General features: G+C 37.4%; 1 protein-coding gene and 1 pseudogene across 2 annotated transcripts in view; both read left to right on the forward strand.

Moving 5' to 3' along the window:
* LOC105067139 (N-deacetylase and N-sulfotransferase 4) overlaps window positions 1-26,582 on the forward strand; it is a 233,919-nt gene that overhangs the window by 122,721 nt on the left and 84,616 nt on the right. For both annotated transcript variants that reach the window (XM_010952611.3, XM_074341827.1), the window contains exons 4-5: window positions 2,106-2,260; window positions 25,983-26,168. In XM_010952611.3, the coding sequence (XP_010950913.2) occupies window positions 2,106-2,260; window positions 25,983-26,168 (341 nt within the window). The remainder of the gene's footprint in view (window positions 1-2,105; window positions 2,261-25,982; window positions 26,169-26,582) is intronic.
* On the forward strand, window positions 12,905-18,629 carry LOC123616175 (guanidinoacetate N-methyltransferase pseudogene; annotated as a pseudogene).

Here is a 26,582-nt window from a genome sequence, read left to right on the forward strand (position 1 = left end):
AATTATGACCATGAGAAACACTTGGTCTATAGTATAAACAATTCATACTTAAATCTATCTGAAGGAAGTGCCAAACTTCCCTTCATTTGGATTTCAATATTTGAAATTCTTAATATATTAAAGCTTAATGAATTGTAAGTCTATATTGCTAACAATTTTGGCTCAAGTTAACAAAAATTAAGAATTTTTGTCTGTTCATCTTATTCATAGAACTTCATCACTTTCAAAACTAATATTTCTTTATCCTTTAGTAGCAACTGTTACAGTAGTAATAGTGCCAAAACGCTAATTAAACTTGGTGGTCCTTCCACCTTTTGAAAACTGTGGATTGTGAACTACGTACCAGGAAGGATGCTACGCTTAAATACACACAAAAGTTGACATGCACTTAAGCAGACATATGAAGGCTCTGAAGTTCACTGACTATATATTAACACAGACAGACAGAACTAAATTATTCCCGTATTTACTCTCCTGGGGAAGTGGCATGAGACAATGTAAGTTAAAGGGATCCAGACTTTAAGAATTTAATCATCTAGGCCGGCAATGTTTTTAAGAATGTGTAAAAGTGTGTAAATTTAGAACACCGCAGGTATAAGCCGGTAGATTTATTTTTAAGAAGAAAATGATCCTAACATTTATGAAATGCTTACTGTCTGCAAGTCACAATGTTAAGTGGCTTAATAAGTTGATCTCATTGACTCTTCACAAGAGCCTATGAGATGGACATTTATATCCCCATTTTAAACCAGGTAACCAAGACTCAGAAGTTAAGTGTACAAGATCACATATATGCCTCACAAATGCAGGTTTTAAACCATTTCATGGCACTACTACATGATCCATGCAGTATGTACTGTAGGACACACACACAAACGGAGTATTTGAGGAAGACTCTTTAAAAAAAAAAGATCTTTAATATTTATTTGTTCAACTTAACTTAAGAATATAAAATTATCTATAAAACATATTCTAATTTGAAAAAATATTCCAAATAAATATACCTCATGCTGTACTTACTTAGTTAAGAATCTAGAGCCCACATAGGACTCAATTCTTATACTATCAACTTAGAATAGTTTTAAATTGGACTGAATATTGTAAAATTGTAGAAAATCTGTATGAGTCATACAGTGATGGTGTTCTTGGATAGTTACAGTGAATTCCCTTAGAAGTAAGTTGCTGATGTTGTTTTTCTTTCTTTTTTTCCCACTTGTGGCATGACATATGGCTTTTTTCCACGCATTGGGCATTGTTAACAAATTTTCCTAATAGAGGATGAGAAATTAATATTTTAGTTTTAAATTCTCAAGCCGCTTTATTGTGTTCATAGATTTATTGTTTACATTTTATGAAATGTCTGTATCAAAATGGGAAATGTTTATGTTTATAATGGTAAGTTGAAAATGTAAGGACACAAACATATTTATACAATAAGACCTCAACTTTTAAAAAAATAAGTAGAAAAAGATTTAATGAAAGATACCAAAATGTTTCCACTGGCTAGTTCTGGAAGATGGTTTGGGGGTTTTTGTTTAGTTTTTGTTTTTGAGTTGTATGTATCACTTGTCTGTGCTTTCTATGTTTCTTCAATAAGTTCACATCACATATTTGTATAATCAGAAAAACAGAAACAAACGTCATCAATTACATTAAAAATTTTTCAGCTCAATGTTAGATTTATATGCAGAAATATTTTTCAGTAAAAAGAATATTCATCTGTCTTCAGGTTTCTCCTGTATATGCAATAAAGGAGAGAATTAACAGTTGATAAATTTAAAACAAAAATAAACTAAAACTCAGTCTGTTGTTTTTTTTTATTACCACCATATGCTAGCAATTATAAACAATGTCAGTGATAAAATAGCCCTACTTCTAAATTAAACAACCATCTGCACCTGGGACCACCACACTTGCCCCACCCCATCCCAACCCCCAACACCATTGCCCCTGATGTCATTTAGGCTGTGGTCATTTTTCTTGTATTAAAACAACACAAAATTGGATTTATGTATCAGTAGCAAGAAGAATAATAAAAATCTGACAAACGTAGCCTTTCAGCTAATACAAGGCTTTCACTTATGCCATTTTTATACGCTTTACAGGGACCGAAGAGGAAGATGAAGGAGATGACCTTTTGCTTCGGTCTGTGGATGAGTTCTGGTGGTTTCCTCACATGTGGAGCCACATGCAGCCCCACCTCTTCCACAATGAGTCATCTTTAGTTGAGCAGATGATTCTCAACAAGGAATTTGCACTGGTGAGTACATTTCATTGCAGGATTTTTTGAACTATGAGTTGTGATGTATTAGTGGATCATAAAATCAATTTATTGGATTTAATCCAATAGAAATGGAATGGAGCAGAAGCTACCAGAGTGCATCACAAGTATTAAGGGTACATATTGCTTTGTATTATTTTGTTTCAGGCATGTGTGTCTATATGTATTGGGTCACGATGTGTATTTCAAAAAATAGGTCATGGTCAGAAAGTTACTATCTCCTGCTTTAAAACGGAAGGATTATTCTTGCCTCTGTGAAGAGGGAGAAGAGTACTTTATCCATTGTATTCCTGGTGCACGATAACTGCCCTCTCAAAAAGCATTTGTTGCCAGGGTGAATGAATGGATGGATGAATTGAATCATTACAGCAGTGATCCTGGACCAATGGTTCTCAAACTTGAGCAGCATTTTTTTCACCTAGAAAACTTCTTTAAAACATAGCTGCCAGGCCCACTTCTGGAATTTCAGTTGTAGTAGATTGTCCGAGAGGCCTGAGAATTTGCATTTCCAACAAATTCTCAAATGATGCCCGTGCTCCTGGGACTACACTCTTGAGAACCACTGCTCCGGACTAAGATTTCCCAAACTGTGGCCCGTAGGCCACATCTGGCCTACTGCTTGCTTCTTATTGTTCTCAAGCTAAGCTCATTTTGTTTGGGTTTTTTTAATTACACTTATAAATGATTGAAAAACAATCAAAGACATATTTTGTTACATAAAAATTATATCAGATTCAAATTTCAATGTCCAGAAATAAAGTGCTCCAGGAACACTACCACACTCTTTATGTATTGTCTGCAGCTGCTTTTTCACTATAACAGCAGAGTTGGGTAGTTTCAAAAGAGATTCTATGTCCCACAAAGCCTAAAATATTTAGTATCTGGACCTTTACTGAAAAAGTTTGCCCACCCCTGTGCTAGACAGCAAGGAAGTCAGGTATCCCTTTAACAATTGAGTGAAAGAAATCTTTTCCCCAGAAAAATACTCAGAGGCACAGTCTCACATCTTCACACGGTGGGGCAGATTGTCACAAGGAGTCTGTGAATCCCCCAAAGACCCTGAGCCCCAGTTAAAACCTCTTTCTTAAAGTTTTCATTTAAAATAAGCAGTTCATTTGCACTGTGTGATTACTGACATGTTTCATTTTTTAAAAGTCAAATTAGGAGGCATAGACCCAAGGCCAGATAAGCATCATATTTTACAATGTTGTGTCTCAGTATTGTGTTAATGGCTCACCCCTCTTTCCACCTCTACATCCCCAGACCTGGGTCAGATCTGCACATAAACAGGATCCTTACTAGTAAGTGTGGGTAGCATACAGAGCAGTTAAGATCATGGACTCAAGCACCAGAATGCCTGTGTTTGAATCCTGACCTTCCATCAATGGCTGCTTGATCTTGGACAAAAATTTCTTAGCCTTAGTTTCCTCATCTGTAAAAACGAGAACAACCGTGGCAACTACCTGTGAGGACTGTTTGAGGATACATATAATAAAGTGCTTAGAGCAGTGCCAGGCATGCGATAAACATTCAGTAGGTGTTAATCAATTACGATCTTTGTAAATCCAGACAAGTATGCAGTTCAGTCCTGCTTTTACAAAGCCAAATATTTTTCAATATATGGACTCACAAGAGATTGATCTTCACTTACTTTTAGGGAATGTCTAACAAATTTTGTACTGCTTCATAACATTGGAAAATTAAGTAAATATTCCCTTTACAAAAAATAAACTTCCCTTGAGCATGCATGCTGAATTTTCCTAGTGCGGTTACCTTGAAAATAAACTGTGTTTATCATTTGGCTTAAACCTCCCCCATTTCATTCTCACTCTGAAGCCTTGCTTTTTAGGCATGTAGATTATATTTCATAATGGTTGATTTCACCTGTTTGTGTAATTTCTTTTTTAAAAGCCATGCTGAAAGCACTGGGAAAGACTCAGATGTAATTGCTTTGTAATGAAATGTTGAAAGCTATTTGGAGTCCATTCAGAACAATTACATTTGTTTAGTCAGTGTAGCTAGAAGCTAGACTGAAACCTATAAATGTATTTTGTATAAGAAAAACAAAATCTTATTATATGTTGCATAATCAAAATATTACAACTAAAGTGAAGTCCGTTAAACACACATACTGAAATGACATTGTCCTTTTCCTTCTGGTATTAAGCTCAATAAAACTTCTCAGGACTCCAAGCAGTGACACACAGAACCCCACCTGTAACTGTAAGCATAGGATGACAATATGTGTGTTGTCCAGAGAGCCAGGAAATGTATTTCTTTCTTATTAAATTAGTATCTTTTCATATCCAGATGACACTTCAAAACCCTCAACGATATCAAGATGGGAATAGGATAGTGGAAAGCACTATATTGGCAGGCTACATTTTAGCCCTGACTGCTAGTAACAAGTTCTAACACAGCTGGCAACTCATTTAATGTCTTCATGCCTCGGTTTCCTCCCTTGAAATGGTAATGATTCCCTTTTTCATTCTCGAAACTACAGAGTTTTTAGGTAATTAATTTACATCAGCTCATCTGCCAACCAAAAGCACTGGACCAGATAAGCCACTGATCAATTCCAATTCTAAAATTCCGTGATCATTGACAACGTCAGTCCACAAATTTGGAATGAATGTCTTGAAATACTCATCTAGCTGGAACTGAAGCAATTATGGAAAGAGATTTTCAAACTAAATGACCAGTTCATACTGAAAAAAATCAAAAGTGTTTAAATCTCCTTCTTATTCCATGCTGACATTCCTCCCTGTTCCTTGGGATGACCTTGGCTGGCAGAGGGATTATGAGTGGAAAGCACAGTTGTTCTCACAAGATTTACAAAAGTGATTCAAATAACATAGCTGTATATTGATATCTTAAAAAATTAGGCAATCAATCAAAATGTTTTTTGGTAGAATTTCTCTGAATTCTCTTGGGATAGAGTTTATTTTCTGTTCTAATATGTCTAAAAATCATGAGAAAAACATATGCAAGAGTGTTTCTTTACTTCATTATGTTAGAAGAACCATTATTACTATGAAGTATGGTCATTTCTTAACCCATGCATACTTATGTATGCAATATGTTTAATCCATGCACGCATGTGTATGTTGCATGTGTGTGTGTGTATATATATATTTACATCTTTAATCCATGAACACATGCCATGTGAGTGTGTGCATGCACATGTATATTTGTATAGAAGGTGATTCTAACGATTTGCACAGGCAGCCAAGATATGGTCATTATAAGATGCTACACTTGTATGGCGATGGGGTGGGGGGAAATATTTTTTAATTCTTTCTCTTGCTAAATAATGTTTTTTGCTGTCACTAAATAGAAGCAAGACTTCAAAGATGACAACAAACAAACTAAGGCTAAAGAGAACAAGGATCATCAGCTAATATTAAAATGTCTGATGAAAAAGTTACTAAAAATTGTTCCTGACCTAACCCACATCTCCTTTTCAAACACAGAGAGAATGCCTGTAGGATAAACCTGAATTATTTATTTTTATTCCACAGTAGATTTGGGAGGGGGGGGAGTACGAAATGGTGTTTTGTTGCTTTAAGTTTTGCATATAGATGCATTAAAATCTCCGAATGAGTGGGGCCTTTTCAGTTCACTAATAGTAACAGACCAAAAATCCTGAAGGGAAAAAGAGTACTTTTTGTCTTCAATGCTAACTTCAAAAATGCTGTGCTTTTTTTTGACATTTTGTCAAACAGTTGGAAATCTTATTCATGAGTAAATAAGTGAAGTATTCTTGAAATAAAGGCATAGGTTTTTAAAGTCTGCTTTTAAAATGCTACACATATTTAAGAACTTTATATAATGTTTTTTCTTAATAAGACACAATATTCGTGATATGAAAAATTCTGACATTTAAAATGCTCTCATAAAACCCAAACTCATCAAAGAGTGACTGTGGACAATCTTCAAGTGTCATAATGGCCTGCACACTAAATCAGCTATGTAGAGATTTCAGTTAAAAATAAAAGGAGTATGAGAGTGTAATTAATGGCACATTAACATAAAACAGAGAGCGGGCTACCTTTCAATAGCTGCTATGCCTGTTTCTTTACTAAATTATGCAGTATATAGCCTTGTACTGTGCGACAAATACCAGATGTCAAGAAACCCTGATCAGTACAATTAACAGGGTATTTCAATGTTAGGAAATGTAGAGGTGATACTATTTAATCAAAATTTTGACCAAATATTGATTTAATGAAAGTTTACTATGGAGCAAATAGTGTATTTTGGAGGCTTAATGATGGGTAAGGCAGTCTGTGCACTCAGCAGAGCGGACACTCACATGAGATGGATGTAGAGAAAACACGAAGAAGCAAAGCATCCAGGCGCAGGAAAGTTTAAAAGACTTGCAGCAACTGCATGAGTTCCTGAGGGAGCCTGCAGAATACACACCCGTGTGGTACAAATATCTACTTAAAATACTTCAGGAATTGAGTGTACTTGTTATCTATTGCTTCATAAAAAGTTAGCCCAAAACTTAACAACTTAAAACCAGACACATTAATATCTAACAGTTAATGTAGGTCGGGAAGTTGAATGTGGCATAACTAGATCCTACATGTCAGGGTCTCTCAGAGGACGTCAACCAAGGTGTCAGCCAGGGCAGCAGTCGAGGCTCAAGCAGAGGGTGGACCAGCTCAGAAGCTCACTCACGAGGCTGTTGACAAGATTCAGTTCCTTGTGGATTGTTGGCCTGTGGACCTGAGTTTCTCTCAGTTGTTGCCTCAGTTCCTTGCCACATGAGTCACTCCAGAGGGCAACTCACAACATGCAGGTTGTTTGGACATTTTGGGTCCTTTGAATGTCCATATCAGTTTTAGTATCAGCTTATCAATTTCTGCACAATGGCCAGCTAGGAAAAAATGTAGTAAATTTTTTGTTTCAGTATTTGTATGTTTCAGTTCCAGGATTTCCACTTGATTCTTCTTTACAATTTCTATATTTGTATTGACAACTCTATTTGATGAGTCTTTGTCATTGTACATTCCTTTCTGTCTGTATGTATGAAACCATATGAATTTTAGAACCAGCTTATCAATTTTCAGTTCTTAGAGTATATTTGAAATCTTTGCCTGCTAAATCTGGCATCTGGGTCTTTTAAGGCAATTTGCACTGCTTGCTTTATTTTCCTGTGTATGGGCCACACTTACCAGTTTCTTAGCATAGCTTGTAATTTTCTGTTTAAAAGTGGACATTTTAAATAATGTTTATAGCACTCTTGATATTGATCCCCTCTCCCTACCATTAAGGTTTTGTTGTTATTGTTACTTATTTATTTATTTGTTTAGTATATGAACAGGCAATTTAAGTGAAGACTTTTTCCCCTGCAGTGTGAAGCCTCAGTGTCACGGAGGGAGCACAGTCACTCTGGAATAACAGTAGTTTTAGCAAGGTTACGTTTGCATCTTTTCCTGATGTCTCTGTTAAGCTGTCTGCCTCTGGTATAAAAGTTAGCCAGATATGAGCTTACCCTAATTACCAACAACACACTCTACTGTTTTTGACAGTGCCCTAGGGTGCAAATTGTGCCATAGTCTGGACCAATAAAATGTGGTCCTTTTTGCAATAGTCTTTGAGGTCGGTGTATGAGGCTTTTTATGACTCCAGGAGTAACATTAGCTATCTCTTTCCCTGATTATCTGTAGTAAACTTTTGTTTGGTCTATTATCAGCTTGTTGCTGATTTTAATTAAAATAAAAACAACCTCCTCTTAATTGCTTACCATCAAAATTTTCATTTGTTTCCAAGGGTGACCTTAGGCTGGAACTTAACTTTCTGTCCCAAATAAAGTCAATTCCCTTGGACAGAAGTTAGGAAAGCTCTCTCTTTATGACCTTCCTCTCACCCTGGGCAAATTCTCTGCACCAATGCTCCAGAGCTGAGGGTGGAGACAATGACTTACTTCTCTCAGAGTGACTCCCAGATTTATGATCAGGGTGCTGGGTTGTGATGGTAGCCTCTGGTCTTCTCAGCTTGCCTCTCCTGGCTTAGAACCACCACCCTACAACTGAGCTGGAGCCAGGACAAATCATGGTTCCAGTGTTCATGGTCTGCCTTGGGGCACAACTTCAGCACTATGACTGTGGCTACCTAAAGGAGGAGACTGCTAGATCCCTCAGCTGTTCTTGCCTAAAATAGAGACTCTGCACCCAGAGCTGCAGAGAGGAGAAATGCTGGTGGCCTATCACTCTCAGGGAGAATCACAGCTCTAAACTGGAAGCGAAGGAGAAAGGAACCCCTGTGTTCTTGGATGCACCCAACTTGGGTGGGATTTTGTCACTCTAAACTGAAACTAGTGGAGAAAATGGTGGGTCATGGTTCAAATGCCACAGACTTGCACTGTTCTTATCAATCTTAGTAGATATTCTTGAATAAATGTTTCTTCATTTACTGTATGTTCTTGGTTCCTTTTCCAGAGATTTGAATTTTTTTTAATAATTTCTACCAGTTATGGTTGTTTTGCTAGGAGAGGGTCCACAGAGCTCCTCACAGCACCATTCCAGAAGTCTGAATTCTCTCATCATGTCGGTTTGTTTCAAAGCCTCTTCACTGGTCTCCAGTTCCACTCTTGGCCCTGTTGAGTCTATTCTTGTCAAAGCAGCTACAATGATCTTGTTAACATGTAATTCAGATTCTATCGCATTTCATCTCAAAGGCCTCCAAACTATCTTAAAATAGCCCACAAGGCCCTCAGATCTGACCCCTTGTTCATGTACAGTGTGCTCCTATGTGACTTTTTTGTGCCTCCCTTCACACAGTCCTTGATAACAACGGTTGATCTTCACTGTTGTCACACTTGTGTTGTGCTCCTTCTCCCAGTTGGTTGACCCTGGTTTTGACCCCAGGGTTCTCCTACTCTTTCTATAAATCACTGCTGACCTAACTCTGCTCAGGCTCTGGGGTTCTTGAATTTGAAGGAGCATTTCCCTACTTCCCATTCTCCATACCGTCTACCCACACTTAAGAACAAATTAGAAAGGCATGGGCTAAGGAATATTTTAGTGACATCATCTTGTGTTAATTCAAAAATTATCCTTGCCAGTAATGAAAAGAAGTAGAGGAGTTAGAAAAAAGTATTTGTTTTGTCTCTTCCAACTAAAAGTAAATTATGTTCTAGTCTTATCTTCCATTTCCCCTTTTCCTTGCTCCCTAAGGATGTGATGACTTTCATTTTGCCTCATTTTTTTATGTATTTCAATCTAGGTAATCCACTATCCTAACTCTCCATACCAAAGTTGCCATCCTACTTTTAGATTGAAGCCCTGTGACAGACATGCAGCTACAATTGTTGGTAATTTCCCCTGATAAGCTAGAATTTCTAGACTGGGTTTTCAAATTAAAACTCTCTGTATTTTTGGAAGTAATTTGTTTGTTAAATCTGTTGTGTCTCTTATTGAATCAATATTTTAAATCCTAAAGCAAGGTAGGCATAACATATTTTTAAATTTGAAAAAAAGCATTAAATAATGAAATCAAGTATTAATGGCATTTCCTTGGAAGACAGAGCAGTGAAAATTTGCTAAATGCTTAGTAAATGGAATATCCGTATGATCTTGAATATATTAAATTCTACTTATTGGAAGCCTATGATGAGTAAAATGGTCTTAGGAAGGAAGAAATAATAAAATCACAGTGGGAAGATTATAGGACACCAAACAGCAAACTTGAAGCTCATTTATATGAGCACTTAAATGATTTTGTTGCTAAATATAAAACATTTATTTATAGATGGCATTTTCCAACAGTTTAAGAGTTTTTCCATATATCCACATGGTCAGCAAAGATATCTCTTAATCATTATGTCTGTTAATTATTTTTTTCTCTTTATGATGTGCATACATTTCTCATAAATTGTTTGAAAGTGTTGTTCACAGACACAATTCATCCATCACCATATTCCTTTTCTGTGACGATATTGCCTACCACAGTCCTTTGTACTTTCCTGTTAATACTCTTGTGTCTCATTCAGGATAGTCAAAATTCCACACCTATAGATTCAATCTTTAATATTTGCTATATCAAGGTGGAATATTGTGTTACAATGAGTGAACTATCCATTTGTCACTGAGAAGCTTCAGCATTTGAGTGCTTTATTGTTTTAACCATTTCAGAGAGTCACTGTCTAAAGTACATAATTGATTGCTTTTAAATTGCTAAACGTGTGCTGAGCATCATGTCACATTTTTCAGGAGGACTAAAGGTTTTCATGTTAATACGAATGATTTTACTGTACTGTGTTCTTGCTGTGCTCTCAGAATTGGCTGGAATTATGTGGAATTTTTGTTCCTAAACTGTATTCCTAGAATTTTTTAGTTCTTGTGTCTACTTTTCAATTTTTCCAGTCTATAGTTTGTAATATTGGTAGCTTCTAGCCGTCGTCTTGCTATCTGGGTCTACCAGCCAGATTCCCATTTCAGTAAAATGAAGTGGTCAGACTAGATGACCACTGAGGACCCTGATGTCTCTAAATCTGTATGAATTTGAGTTGCCCTGAGCTTGGAGATCACATAGAGCAAGTGTCTTAAGCTTGTTTCTAAAGTAGTAGTGAAAGCCCTCAATTTCACAAATGATAAAACTGAGCTCATAAGTGACTTGTACTTGGTCACCCAGAGAACCCATGCTCTGCTTTGTGGTTCCTAATCCAATTCTCTCTCAATTGTACCACACAGCACACTCAAGAAAGAGCTGATCTTCTGTGGGAGAACCAGACAGTATGTCCCCAAGATAAAATGAACCAACTTGTGTGCCCTGTTTTCCTAAAGGCATTTTGTTAACCATAGTCCAGGTAATTAAGGTAGTATACAAGTGACCTCTGCAAAACTGAATAAATGGTGAAGAACATGGACTTTTCTTTCTGTATGAGAGAAGATGTTATTGTACAAACTTCAAAGATTAGTATGAAAAACTGAAGTGTATAAATGACGTAATGATCAGTGTATTGCATAACCGTTAAAAATACTTTGATTTCTCTTTCAGCTACCCATTGACAGTGGATAGGGTTTTTACCCTTTTTTCAAGTAGGACGATATGGTTTAATAAAGTTCTTAGCTAGTTTATTCAAGCAGTCCCTAAGATTTTCAATTCCTGTTTTCACCAAACCTACAACATGAAGAATAGCATGAACTTTTTGCCTGAAAATTAGAATTGTTTTTTTACTAGCTATTAATATTCATACTACTTAGTAATGGATTTAGAGGGGAAAACGGCTTTTCTTGGCATGTGTTGTATCATGGTAAGTCCTTGACTTGCTGGTCTGGTATTGACAGCTGGATGAAAGAATTTCCCTTAGAGAGAAAATGTCTATAATACATGTTTATCTATTTGATTTCCTAGCAGAGGGCACCATCAGATACCCTTATCCCCCAAATTCCTATTTTAGCTGCAGCATCTTTTTTTTCCATCAAGTAGCTATTGTATTTCTGAACATGTTTAACCTCAGAGGAATAAATACCACCTACAACATGCACTTTAATATCGAGCAGCAATAATTGAAGGAAATGAACTATTTTTATCACTCAAATGCATTAATGTGGATCTATCAAGGCTTGCCTCTGTCTGTTCTGGACAACTTTTTATCACTATTTTTGGGAAGTGTAAAGTCTTCAAAGTCATTCCTCCTGCTTTATAGCTCTTACACATTTAAATCATCTTTCAAGATTAACTAGAGGAACTCCAATTATTTTCAAGTGCTGATACATAAAACAGTTGCAACAAAGTTTTCCCCCTAGGAGATAAGCTGCTAACAGCTTAAAGTAGTTGTTAATATTTAATTTCTTGCTTTAAAGTGAATAAATATTTCCTCTAATTATTAAGTTTTATTTGTATAACATGGAGCAATAAACTATGCACAAAATACAAAAGAAAAAGTCATGTTCCTCTGAAGAAAACAAAACCTTAGCTATTTTTACACATAAAAATCTTTCAGAACATGAGTTACCCTATGCGTGCCATTAGCTAATTGCTCACAGTATTAGTTACTGTCATTTTTACCTTATTTCTTCAGGAAGTAGGTGACAACTGCTTTTGAAATAAGGGGTTGATGATGATAAAACCACCACATGACTTTTTCAAGGTCATGTAACATGCAAATGAAAGATGAGCGTTACTTACAAGCACAACTTTTACACATCAATGCTTCTTTTTTTTGGAGTGTTTGGCATTAATGATTAAAAATTGTGCTTTTAATGACTGGGACATTGTGCTGTACACCAGAAACTGACACATTGTAACCAATGGTATTTCAATTAAAAAAAAAAGTTGTGCTTTTAAAGAAAAAAGTGAAAAAAATTTTTATAGAATTGATACATGTATATGTGAACTCGAATTGTTGGAATTATTGCTTTATAATTACGTCCAAAATTTTTCAGACACTTCCTCCAGTGTGGAAAAAGTACCTCCCGTCTTTCATTTGTTCAGCGTCTGTTCCTTTCTTTCTACCTTTCCTTCCTTTCTCCCTCTTTCCTTCCCGTCCTTTCCACAACAGCTAATCAGTGAATATGTATTATCTGCTAAGCACTTTACTCAGCACCTGGGATGCAAAAATGAATGAGATGCAGCTTATTCTCAGAGATTTTACTGAAATTTAACAAAATGGCTTTTCAGGTTTTTGAGAGAAATGTACAGAGCCCAGCAAAGCCACAAAGGAGACACGGGTTAGTTATAAAAGGAAGAAAAACAGTAAACAGAGACATTTGAGGTAATGATATTTGTGAAAAATGAGTAGATGTGCTTGAGGCAGAAGGCAGGGGAGAGCATCCAAGCAGAGTGAGCAGGGTGAGGAAGAGCACAAAATAGTGCCTGAAACAACATCTTCCACTCTTCTAACACATAACATTTCTTCAGCAACGACCTGACTGTGAACCAGGAAACTGTTGCCTGAGGGATTTGTCCGGCAGCTTGTTTTTGTATCATTGGTATGCTAAGAGTGGGCTTTACATTTTTAAATGGTTGTAAAAACCAAGTAAACAAAACAAAACAAAAAATATGTGACAGAGACATTATGTTGCTGGCAAAGCCAAAAATATTTACTACATGTCTCTTGAGAGAAAAAGCCTTCTAAACTTTGACCCACACACATAATGATGCAGAGGAAGGTGTATCAAATTAGAATCAAAATAATGGACAGTATTTCATAAATCCCTAATTAATGCACATTTATCCATAGTGATTATTGGTAACCTGCTGTGTCCTTAGAAATATGAAATTTATGCAATATAAAATATGTTCCTGATAATCCTGGCCTTTATGAGTCTCCAAAAGGATCATGAAATATTGAGGAAAGGAAGAAGAAATTGATTTGGTGTCAGAAGAGGCTTTGAGTTGGGAATTAGGAGATGAGACTGTGTGGCTTACATGGGGCCTGAATTCCTATTTTTCTCCGTAAGCTTTAGGGCCTTAGAGACCCTAAATCCACCTGTACTGATCACTTTTGCTTAGAATTCTACTTTTTGAAATTCCAGTTTTCCAGATTCTCGTGTCACCTCGCCTAATTAATGTATTCTAATCCACTGTTGTCCTGTAACCTCTTAGATCAGCACTCTTGTGTACCTTTTATACATAAGAGTAGAAGTGGGCTGCTTAGCCACAAGGCATGAGAATGCTTTTTTTTTTCTTTTTCATATTCTTTATCATTATAGGTTATCATAAGCTATTGAATATAGTTCCCTGTGCTAAACAATAGGATCTTGTTGTGTATCTATTATATATATAGTAGTTTGTATCTCCAAATCCCAAGCCCCTAATTTATCCCTCCTCCCCTCCCCTCCCCTCTGGTAACCATAAGTGTGTTTCCTATGTCTGTGAGTCTGTATCTGTTTTGTAAATAAGTGCCATTTCAAGTTCATTTCTGCCATTCTTTTGGATTCCACATATAATTGATATCACATGGTATTTGTCTTTCTCTAATTGATCTACTTCACTTAGTATGGTAATCTTTAAGTCCATCCATGGTGTTGCAAATGGCATTATTTCATTCTTTTTATGGCTGAGTAGTATTCCATTGTATATATACACCACAATTTCTTTATCTAATCCTCCATCAATGGACATTTAGGTTGCTTCCATGTCTTGCCTATTGTAAATAGTGCTGCTGTGAACATCGGGGTGCATGTATCTTTTCAAATTAGAGTTTCTAGGACATGAGAATTCTTATCTCTACATTCTTATTTCAGGGTGCAGATGTCTTTAATACCTGGCCATCACTTCTAAATGCATACTCAGTGCCCATTTTCACATTCTTCCTAGTGAATAAAGCCAAAGTTTGCTCATGGATCCAAAACATCTAGATAAAGGACTGATTTTTCAGCTTTTATTTCAGGTAGTGAACACTTAACATAATTCTGGCTGATTAGATGTAAGCATAAGTCATGGTATGGGACTTCCAGGAAAGCTCCAGGAAAGGAGGACAGATATGGCTGCTGTTTGCCCTTCTGCCCTTTGCTTTATTCCTTTCTCTTGCCTAGTATATGGTCCTATTGGCTGGGACTAAGACATCCATCTTAAAACTATTAAGGAAAGGCCAAGAGATTCAAGAGACCTCACTTCTGGCATTCTTGAACTTCTGAACCAACCATTTATCTTCAGATTTCCAGTTACTCAAGAAATATAAGCTATTATTTTCAATCCACTGGTTTTTATTTTCATTTTTGTTTTTCTGATACAAAGTTTGAACTCATTCCCTCTCCAATGCTTTTTCATTGCATTGTTTTCTCTTAAGCTGTTTTGAGATTTGCCTACATTCAAATTGTCCCATTGTCTATGACCTTTTGAAGGAATATTTATATAGAATATCCTAAATATATGGCTTAACACTTTTTAAGAAATGTTGATAATGAAATTTATGCCTAATTATCAATCATTAGATAGCAGTTTTGTGAGTGAATTCTTAGAATGCTCAATGATAGCATAATTAACTTTCACTGGCAGATTTTAATTTTAATGCTTCAATGACCAAACTTGTTTTTATTATTAAATGATTAAGCTAATCAAGAGCCAAGGTTTTCAAGATTTTTTTTTTAATTTAACCCCTATTCTACTGAGTATACCCTATTTAAATTGGATAATCCACCAAAAGCATGAATTACCAGATGTTTTTCTTTTTCCTTTTTTCTCTCTTTTGTTTTTTAAATTTGAAACATTCTTTCAGCTTGATAGTTTCTTTTAGACTTCATCTCTAGTGGCTGAACATTTTCATCATTCTGAGATTACCTCTTGAGAGTCAACACTTCAGTTCCCTGCAGTCATTTCTGCAGTAACGTGAGCAATATGAGAATATGAGAAATTGTGTTCAAACATGTTGACAGCAGAGAGAGTTAAAGCTGGTTAATAATACAGCAAAATTGGAGTCTTGAAGGGGAGTTGTTTTGAGATGAAAACTGTGTCAATACTTTAATTTCCAAATACGATGCCACTTTAACATGAAAGATAACAAAATGGAAATACAGTATTTGGTATGACAACATGTCTATAGAAAAATAGAGTAATTTAATCATCCTTATAGGCAGTTACTTAAGTGATCATAATTTACTTAAGATTTTTGATTATATAGGTACCATTTATTAACATAAGCTTACTTTTTGTCTGATGAAATTTACTTTACATGATAGTAAGATTTCCACAAAATTGGGAACAATCACAGATGGGAATTATTTTAATTCTTAGAAAAGGCACAGGATGTCACAGGACAAAATGTAATAACACCTTGTATTTTGGAGGTAGGGGCAGAAATTTACAATGAGAGGGATGGTTCATTCCTCCACCAAATGTTTAAAGCAGTTTCCATAAATGCATTAAGCTGACATTAAGGGGAAAAAATGACTCCTAAGGGAAATTTCCGCTTGACTCAAAAAATAATATTAGAAATATATTCCATTGCTCAGAGTAAGTAATAGTTTATGCAAATCTACTTCTGCAAAGTGATGGGCTTAAATTAATTATTCCAAATCATCAGCTATATTATTGTGGAAGCATCCAAAAAGTTTGGAAATATGTGCAAAATTTAAAAATGAAGGACATTCTAGCCAACTTCAAAAAGGGCAAGTTGCCCTCTTCAACTTGTCTGCTTCAGACACACCCACCCACCCACCTGCACACATACCCCTAAGCATTTCACTTAAACCACTGTTTTACTCCAGGAACGTAAGCAATCAAATAGAAGACTGGCAAAAAAAAAAAAAAGAAAGAAAAAGATGTATGTCATGAATAGATATTTGAGGTACTAAGAATGGAGAGTTATGGCAAGGTAAATCAGGTGTATTATTTACTCGAGATAAAATTACAAATGAACATACTGTGAAAATGCTGTGATTTGTATTAAGCAAAATTATTTTGAATATCTTTTTTTTTTGCATCTTTCTGCTTACAGTCACTATAGAAATGTCATAATGGGATGGATAATGCTTCCCGTTTCCATCTGACTCTTTACACACGTTAGAATCTTGAACGTTATTCCTTCCAGCGTAAAGTCATTGTTAGAAGCTCCAGAATTTTAATATCTGGTATCATTTCTCTTGCTACTAAGTTAAATCTAGAACCAGAACTTTCCATGCAGCAGAGGCAGCAGTGAGGAGAAAGGTACTGAGATGCCGTTCTGGCATTCCTTGAGACAGCCTCATCTCACATCTTTGCTGCCCCTCCCACTTCTCAGGTCCTTGCTTTTCTCCTTATTCAGCTTTTCTCAAGAACCAATCAGCATTGGCATTCCCTTGAATCCTTTCTGAACTTCTTTAGGCTTCTGGATTCATCATATTCCCCTATAAAGCCTCAACTCCATTTAAATCCAAATCTCTACCTAGTCTATGCCTGTAACCCTGAAAATGAATGTGGCTGGGACCAACACTGAACTGTTCTCACTTTAAAGCCAAGACCTCAGTGGCCACAGACCTCAAGTGGCCCCTCATTGCTGCCCAGAGATTAAGCAACAAGTCCTTATTTTGTTCCTAACCTTACTCTCCTAGATCACCGTTTCATACCTTCTCTTTCTGTAAACTATGATACATCTTGCCCCTCTACACTCTCAACTGATGAGCGTCAATATTTCACTGGGGAAAAAAAAAACTGTGTGTGTGTGTGTGTATATATATCTATTTATATACATATAAATATATTTATATGTATATAAATAGAAAGAGAACTTCTGCATGCCCCATTACTACAACTGCTGCTTCAACGTGGTGATAACAAAATGGAAATGTAATAATAGGTTTGATTTTAATTTGAAATGTGAAGGTGTCTACACAGAAAAAAAAATTAAAATTATAATATCTTCATAGTTAGTTACTCAAGTGGTCATAATCAATTAGTAAAGTCTTTTTGAATGCATAAGTACCACTTATTCCCATAAACTGTTAGCAGTGACCGAAATACATATTGCGGACCGGCGTTCTGTGAGGGCAGCACACAGTCTTGGCTTCTGTCTTAAAACAATGAGTAAAAGAACTAGAAATGCAAAAACCATCGTTTTATACTCTTGAAACTCAATTCTGTCCCTTCCCAACTGTTCAAGAAGATCATTCCCGGCCCTCTGCCCAGAAGACCCTGCAGGGACACAGCCCTGCACATCCGGAGCTTGTGAGGCACAGGGTCCAGCCCGCAGCACCAGAGCCCCCGCAGCGATGCCCATCTTCGCGCGGGGAGAGAACGGCAGCCCCGCGTGGAGGGTCGTGGGCTACGACGCGGCGGACACGCACCTACAGATTCTGGGCAAGCCGGTGATGGAGCGCGGGGAGACCCCCTACCTGCGCGCGCTGACTGCCGCTGCCGCCTCCAAAGGGGCCTGGGTCCTGGAGGTGGGCTTTGGCATGGCCATTGCAGCCACGAAGGTGCAGGAGGCCGGCCCCCAAAGACAAGTACTGAATCACTGAGTGCAATGACAGTGTTTTCCAGTGGCTGCAGGACTAGACCTGGCAAAGCCCCACAAGGTAGTTCCCTTGAAAGGCCTGTGGGAGAACGTGGTGCCCACCCTGCAAAAAGTCACTTTGATGGGACCCTGTACCACACATCTGAAGAGACTTGGCACACACACCAGTTCAGCTTCATTATGGACCCTGCCTTCTGCCTGTTGAAGCCAGAAGGAGCCGGGGAGCTGAGGGGAGGTCCTCACCTACTGCAGCCTCACCTCCTGAGAGGGGAGCTGATGAAGTTCAAGTACTCAGACATCACTACCACGTTCCAGGAGACGCAGGTGCCCTCCCTGCTGGAGGCGTGCTTCAGACAGGAGAGCGTCCACACACAGGTCACAGAGCGGTCTCACGGGCCAAGTGCGGCTGTTCAGCCTGCCTTCCAGCGGATGATCACATCCCTCCTCACCAAGCACTGAGCCCACCCCTACACCACCCCAAGGACTCTGGGCTTCAAGAAACCCCAATCCCCACGCCCCTATTCAGAGCCATCGTCGGGGGCAGTGCAGGCTGTGGACTCTCAGACCCAGTACACATGCACACCAGCTGCGTGGCGCCAGCAAACTCCCCTAACCATCTAACGGAATTACCACTACCTTCCTCCCAGGGCCTTGAGGATAAATTAAATGCTAACGCTGGGTTTCACCAATTTCGGTGGGAAAACAGTACACACACACACACAGTTTTCCCCTCTTTAAATCATTTCCTTCTCTTTAAACATGCTTTTTTATTTCTCTCATCTTTACATAATACTATGCTTATGTTGTTTCTCCCTCCAGATGCAGCACCATTTCTTGACTCTACATTTCAGCAAAACTTAAATAGTAAACTCACTGTCAACATTTCAGCTTCCCCTCTTCTCTCTTAAATCCAGTCTGATTTGCTTGCCCGTCACCACTCCACCAGATCTTCTCTTTTCCAGCTCATTAAAGGACAACCAGTGTTAAATCCAATGGGCAATTAGTTCTCATTGGAAAGTCCTGGTATTCATCCCATCTCACATGCAATACTCTTTCTCAATATATTTTCTGGATGTCTTCTCTCTGACTTCTTAATGTTAATCTGTCTCAAAGATTTACCGTTAGACCTCTTCTCTGTTTACACACTCATTCTGTTGGTGATCTTAATGAGTTTTATGACTTAAGTAAAATTGATATGTTGATAACGCACCAAATTTAGGTCTCCAGCTGAACTCCCTCGTCTAAATGCTGAGCTTATTTATTTGATTTCCTACCTGAGATAATCAATTGGCTGTCTAATCTCAAACATATGTCCTATCTTTCTCCCCCAAAGCTGTTTAATTTTTAAACTTCCCAGTCTCACTTGATGGAGTGAGACTGGGAATCCCTCTAGTTGAACACTTTCTCTCATGTTTCATATTCAAGCCAGCATCAAATTCTGTGACTCCACCTTCACAACATACCCAGAACAAAATCACTTCTCACTATTACCTTGTCCCCACTCTGCTCCAAGCTATCAATATCTCTCATCTAAACTGTTACAGAAACTGGCTCCTACTGTCCTCCTTATTTCCTTTTAGCCAGCTCTCGACATAGCAGCCAGAAGAATTTTTTTTTTTTTTTAGTGATAGTCTACATCATCTATCTGCTCAGAACTTTCCAGTAGTAGCTCCTCATTTCACCCAAGATAAATACCAACACCCTTATTCTGGCATGTAAGGGCTTAAATGATCTGCACCCATTCCTTCTGGCCAGTGATACTGCATCGTACAAACTCTGTCAAAGCGTAGTCAGTGTGAGTGGTGCCCACTGGGCTCATACAGTAAATAACTGACAAGGCTTCTTGCAGAAACGCTGCCTCTTGACATCATCTCTTGCTATTCTCCCCCTTTGCTAATTCTGCTCCAAAAACAATTGAATTCTTATTCTTCCTCAAAAATACTTGAGGTGCTTTCAACTCAGAGCAATGTAAGTACAGTCCCTTCTGCCTGGAATGATCTTTTGCAAGTTATCTGTACCACTTCATCTCTAACAAATTTAGACCTTGACTCAAAAGATTACCTTCTCCATGAGGCCCTCTCTGAATAATCTGTTTAATATTGCATCTTACACCTCTTCATGCCTCTCTTTTTCTCTGCTTTATTTTTTCCTCCAGAGTTCTTAGCACCTTCTAATATATTACACAATCTACCTTCTTGTTTTTTGTAATCTTGGCTGCACCCCACTGAAAATATAAGCTTCCTGGTGGCAGGGATTTCTGTCTGTTTTGTTCACTGCTATAACCTCCACATCTATAATGGTCCCAGGTACATTATGTTACATAATAAATATGTGTTGGATAAAGGAAATTAATGGACCAAAATGTGTTGAACATTTTGATTGTCAGTAAAGTGGGAATTCTGACCACAAAAAGTTAGCAATGCAAGTACCTAATCAACCATATTTTATACAGCATGAATGAAGACAGTTTTCCTGTTCTCTTTAAGCAGCGAAGTAGATCTTCAGCAGGGTCAAGATTATTAGAGGAATGTGTCTCAATTGCCCAAAATAGCTCTACTTAAAACTGGAAAGTTCACACTATAGAAGCAATGCCATTGCTGTGCTATTTCTTTTTCAAAAGAAAAATCCATTTGTAACACAGAGCTCTCCAGAGATTTGTCACCATTTACTAGGCTACCGTCCAAAAACTGTCAAGACTGACCCAGCCAATTTCCAGGGTCACACAGTCATTGCTTTTATCACTTATGAAAACAGAAGACAATTTTAGTTCCCAAAACACGGTGCAAAATAAATGATCCTAGGACCATTCTTACAGTTGACAATATGATTCCAAGTCCTTATTAAAAGGGAAAATAGATAATGAGATCTGTTTTCTTTAGCACCAGTGTCACTCCCTGGAAGCTGTGTATTTAGGAGGACAAATCAGTACTGTATGTTCAACAGGGTACTTTCCAATGCATGATCTCTTTACTATAAGTGCATTCATTTATGCAATCTTTATTTCATTTATTTTTCTTTTACATTTATTCATTAAATATTTATAATGAATTTATTTAATGAATTTTTGTCTATTATTTCCTTAAAAAATATTTATTAAACACCAACAAGGTGCCGGGCATGTTGCTAAGCCCTGGGAATATAGCACCATCCTAAACGCGTTAGGTCTGGTTTCACAAGCCATGTCTCCTGGAGTGCAAACAGAAGGTGACAATAATAGGGAGAAAATGCTGTTTGGCTGGCTCTTCCTCCTCTCTGTATCAAGACCTCATTCGGGTTTCTGTATTTGTGGTAGATCCAGGGAATGTCTCCTATGTGTCCATGAGCCCAGTCCTCCTAACTCTCATTTTTCTCCTTTTTTCTCTAGTTCTCTATGCTAGGTCTTCTAAAAAGTATCTACCAGTGACTGACCACAGAATTGTTCTTTCTAAGTCTTCATGTGAAGCCTGCAGATCCTTTTGCTTATTTATCAAAATGTGGTTATCCTCACAAGGGGATATTGCATTACATGCTGGCACAAAGGTGTTTGCAGTCATCAAAATTAATCTATTGGAGCAATGTTCTTTCAGTAGAATTTATTTCCCTTCATTATGTACAACTATAACATATATGGTTTCACCATGGTGTTGACCCATGACATTTATTATTTATGTAGACTAGTCTCCTAGTTATTTTCTCTACACACTAGTCATTAGCTGATCAGTGCATAAGACTTAACAGTCATATATAGAGAGATAGATACATAACATGATAGTATCCAGCTAGACGAATTGGTGTTTCAGTGAGTTTTCTTGGAGAAATACTGGGCAGCGTTTTAGCAAACTCTTCCTCTTTTCCTAGAATTCAAACTACTAACATCTCACCTGAACCCCTTAAACCTTTTATACTTATTAGAAAGGGGCAAAAATAACCTTTTTAGTCAGATTTCCATGACAGAAGCAGAAGCCATTTGGAGTCATTTTAAACAAAGAAAATTTTTATTCTGCAATTTAAATGCTTCCAAAAACTTTAAAAGGGCTGATGGAGCAGACTCTAGACTGTACTCCTCTGGGACTTGCAGAGCCAGACAGAACTGCTTCCCTAGGGCAGCGACCGCTTCTAACACTGCTACTGGAGCTCTGACAGAGGCAATAAATTTCCAGTGCTGCCTGCAAATGGGCAACGAATACTGCTTCTGAAAAGATCTTACATACCAGCAACAGGAGCCAGGAGCTGCCAGACTTTAGCACCTCCCTGTCTACTGCCTTCTGACATCTGTCCTGAGGACTTCTAATTGGCTGAAACTTGTTTGCCTCAAAAATGATAGCTGCAGAGTTCGGGAAATGGAAAATTTTGCTTTATAACCCCTCCAATTAAAAAATAGAGCAGTAGGAGTTCCAATTCAGAAATATGTATTAAAATCAATTCCCTTTTGTCAGTAAAGTACTTCTCGTCATTAACTGAGAGTGGGGAGAGAGCCACAATAGTAACAACTTAGAAAAGCAAAAGCAATGTGTCTAGAAGACTTGGGTATATTTTCTAGCTCTGGTATTTGTGAACATGAGCAGATCATTTTCCTTCCTCTGCTTCTGTCATGGAAATCTGACTAAAAAGGTTATTTTTGCCCCTTTCTAATAAGTATAAAAGGTTTAAGGGGTTCAGGTGAGATGTTAGTAGTTTGAATTCTAGGAAAAGAGGAAGAGTTTGCTAAAACGCTGCCCAGTATTTCTCCAAGAAAACTCACTGAAACACCAATTCGTCTAGCTGGATACTATCATGTTATGTATCTATCTCTCTATATATCTCTCTTCCTCCTCTGAGACTCAGTTTCCACATTTGATAAGAGCATCCGGGCTACCTCATAGGGTAATCATGAGGATAATGTTAGACACAAATGTAAAAACACTTCATAAATATCAGGTTCTAAGCAAATGCAAGCAGATCTGATCAGTGAGAATGATTCAAGAAAAATTAAATGAGTTCACGTCTATTACTGTTAGCATGTTGGTGCTAAACAGATTTAATTTTATTCTAGTTTTTGGAAAGAGATGACCCTACTTTTATATGGTCGGTAAATTATCACATTATCTCATTTTCCATTCAACTGGCAATTTAATGTAACTGGGAAACTAGATCAAGAGACATTCCCCTGTAAATACTTGTGGTGTCATGTCATATTATGATATCATAGAACTCCTAGATCCTGTAAGATACATTGTTTTAATAAATAATAAAAACCATGTTTGGGTTACTTTACTTTGTCATTTCTGTGTCTAATTTTATAGTCTCAAATGCTTCCTACAGTCACATTAGAAAGTATTTCAGATTTTGTAATTTTTGTGATCTTGTGTAAATATTTATTTAGTTCACCTTTTGGTTGACCGAATCACTGTGAAGTTTTAAGCTCCAGACAGTAAAGAATGACGGTTTCTACAGCAAGCCCCTTGATAACAGAAAAAAAGCTACGAGGGAATTACTTTTCATCTTGTGTTATCATTTAGATTGAAGAAGTATAAACTCGTAATTATCTAGTGTGATTTACTATTTTGATTGAGCTCCAGTTGTCAGTGTGATAAGATGACCTTATGAGCAGTATAACATTAAGCCCCCAGAAATCAATAAATATAATAAAATCTTTTTACTGTCCCTTCCTTCCTACTCACCAAATCAATTGCTTTTTACCTTCTGGTTTTTTTTCATGAAAGCTCCACAATTCATTTTACTACCTGTCAAAAGTGAATTTTTTTTTTCTGAAGAGATACAGTTGTTTAAAATTTCAGTTCTCTTTATGATTTTATTTTTCATCTTTGCTTCTGGAAGCTTCACACACTTATCTAGCATTCTAGGCCCAAAATTTGGAATAAAATATTATACAGTGATAAAAAATGAGGACTAACAAAGTGGCTAGTGAAGACTGTTAGGATGCATGCACCATTGATTTTGTTATTCTTGTAATCATGGGACAAGACTATTACGAAACCTCAGTATGAATCACTTGAAAGTGTAATGAGAGCATAATAGTCTTCCCCTTTTTTGTAAATCAGAAGTGCTCCTCTAAGCAGCAGTCACATAAATTCTATTTACTAGACAGAGAGGTTTGAACACCCTCGACCTTAGATTTCCCCCAGGAGAAAGTGCGTCTGTATCTCACGCCCAGTGCACCCGCATCTTGGCCACTCCGTGGTACTCATCCTCACGTGATACTCGACCACGAAGATGATTTTTGTGACACTTCACTGGACAACATGGAACTGACCAGAGATAACTAAGGCTTTTTCCAGTAATTGTCAGGGTAATAGTAGTTGCCCGTCCCCCTTGTAGTTTCCAAGTAGTTCTGTTACTAGACTTTTCCATCCTGGCCTTAAATTGAAAATGCAAGCTCCTGGAAGAAGCATTTTTCCTCTGCTCACACAAAGAAATGAATTTTCCCCCGTACCTAGCCAAAGACTCCAGCTCATTTTACAGCGTTGATATCATAATTCAGTCTTTCTCCGGAGTCATTTATTGTAATAGATGTTAGAAAACACATGATCCTGATGAAAGAGAGGTGAATTTGGCTCTACAATGAGGGTCACTCCATGAAAGGAAAAATGAAGGAGACTTGCAAGATATTTAGGGCCCATCTTCTGAACTGATTGTGGCATATGACTTAGGCATTGTAGATATGTGATCCATTCACTGCTTGCTTATTATGCCAGACTGAATTCTTTTCCTATGCTATGTCATGTAATAGAAAATACCAACGGCAATTGTCAAGTCAACACTTTGGTGTTCTGTTTATTGATTCAATCAGCCTTCATATATTACTGTGTGTTGTCATTTATAACCTCAATTGATGAGATTCAATCCTATAAGGCATCTTTATAAAGCAGACAAGCATTTAAAGAGAGAAATACAAAGAAGCAGAAATTATAAGACTGCAGATCTCTATCACATACCTCACAATATAATACCATTCTCTGACAATGTTTTGTACTTTTGTTTTAAATATATACCCCTTTTCCTTTAGAAATGACTGTTTACCCAAAGCAAGCATCTCATAGTATGTAGTAGGTTTTATAAAAATGAATTGAGCTTCTAAGGTCCAAAACCAGTCTTCACTTTTTATTTACCTTCTGTATCCAAAACATCACTGAATCTTGTATGGCATTCAACCCCAGGCTTTTAATCTGACCACCAATAATCTAGTTTGGGTACTCGTGTTCCCTCTAATCTGCACCATTGCAATAGCTTCCTAATGCACAGCCTTTATTCATTTCTTCCTCACTTCTATGTGTGGTTACTATATCCTCCTTCCTAAAGGCATCTCATGGTCCTCCATGCTCAGAGAGCTTCCTCACCTACACCATTCCAATAGAATGAATTCCCACTTCCTCAGTTTAACAGTAAAACTCATCACTTTATGGTTCATACTTAACCTTTCTGGTTGTCTTCAACATCACAGACTCACACAGACACACTCAGGCTCACACAGACACACACACACATACACCACATTGTGCTCTTCCATCTCTCATATTTGGGTACTTGCTCAAGTGACACCTTGTTTTTCTATATCTATCTGAGGAAGGGCCATGTTCTCTTCTTATCCTCCCCCTAAACTTTCTGTATTCAAAATTCAGAATCAATCTCACCTACACACCACACACCCAAAGTATTTACTATGTTTATCATACCATCAGAGCATCATAAGGTTATGAGCTGCTGAAGGACAAAAACTCTATCCTATTTGTTTTATATATTGCATCATTAGCATAGAATTCAGTGCAAACAATTTGAACTGAATCGAATTCAGCTGACCACATGTCCTACGATGTTGTTCTGGCTTTCTTTTAGGAGCATGGAATACCTATCAACATGGGCTACGCTGTGGCGCCACATCACTCAGGGGTCTACCCAGTTCATATTCAGCTGTATGCAGCTTGGAAGAAGGTCTGGGGAATTCAGGTCACCAGCACTGAAGAGTATCCACACCTGAAACCTGCAAGATACCGGAAGGGCTTCATTCACAATAGTATCATGGTGAGCACATACTGCTGTGTGTATTGAAGGCTCTTACTATCTACATGTGGAATAACGACAAAATGTAACTTCAGAACTTTTTTACATGAGTATCATAACTTCCTAACATACCATGTTGATCACATAGTGACACATTGCTTAGCTGTATACAGACTTGCTTCTTAAGATGTGGGGAAGTTTTGGCCAATTCCAGACAAGCTCAGAATATTGGAAATGGGTTTCATATAGATTATCCATGGCAGTTTCTGGATTAAAGTTTTGTCTAGGGACCCTATACTTCCGGGGAGTTTCTCCATGTATATTTGTTTGGGTGGTTTTATTTAGAGTTTTCTGGGCAAAATGTGGGTTCATAAATCAAAGAAACACCTCTCAAGTCACTACACTGTCAACAAACAGAATCTAACAAATAGCATC

The sequence above is a fragment of the Camelus bactrianus genome, chromosome 2, assembly GCF_048773025.1.
Source record: "Camelus bactrianus isolate YW-2024 breed Bactrian camel chromosome 2, ASM4877302v1, whole genome shotgun sequence".
Lineage (NCBI taxonomy): Eukaryota > Metazoa > Chordata > Mammalia > Artiodactyla > Camelidae > Camelus > Camelus bactrianus.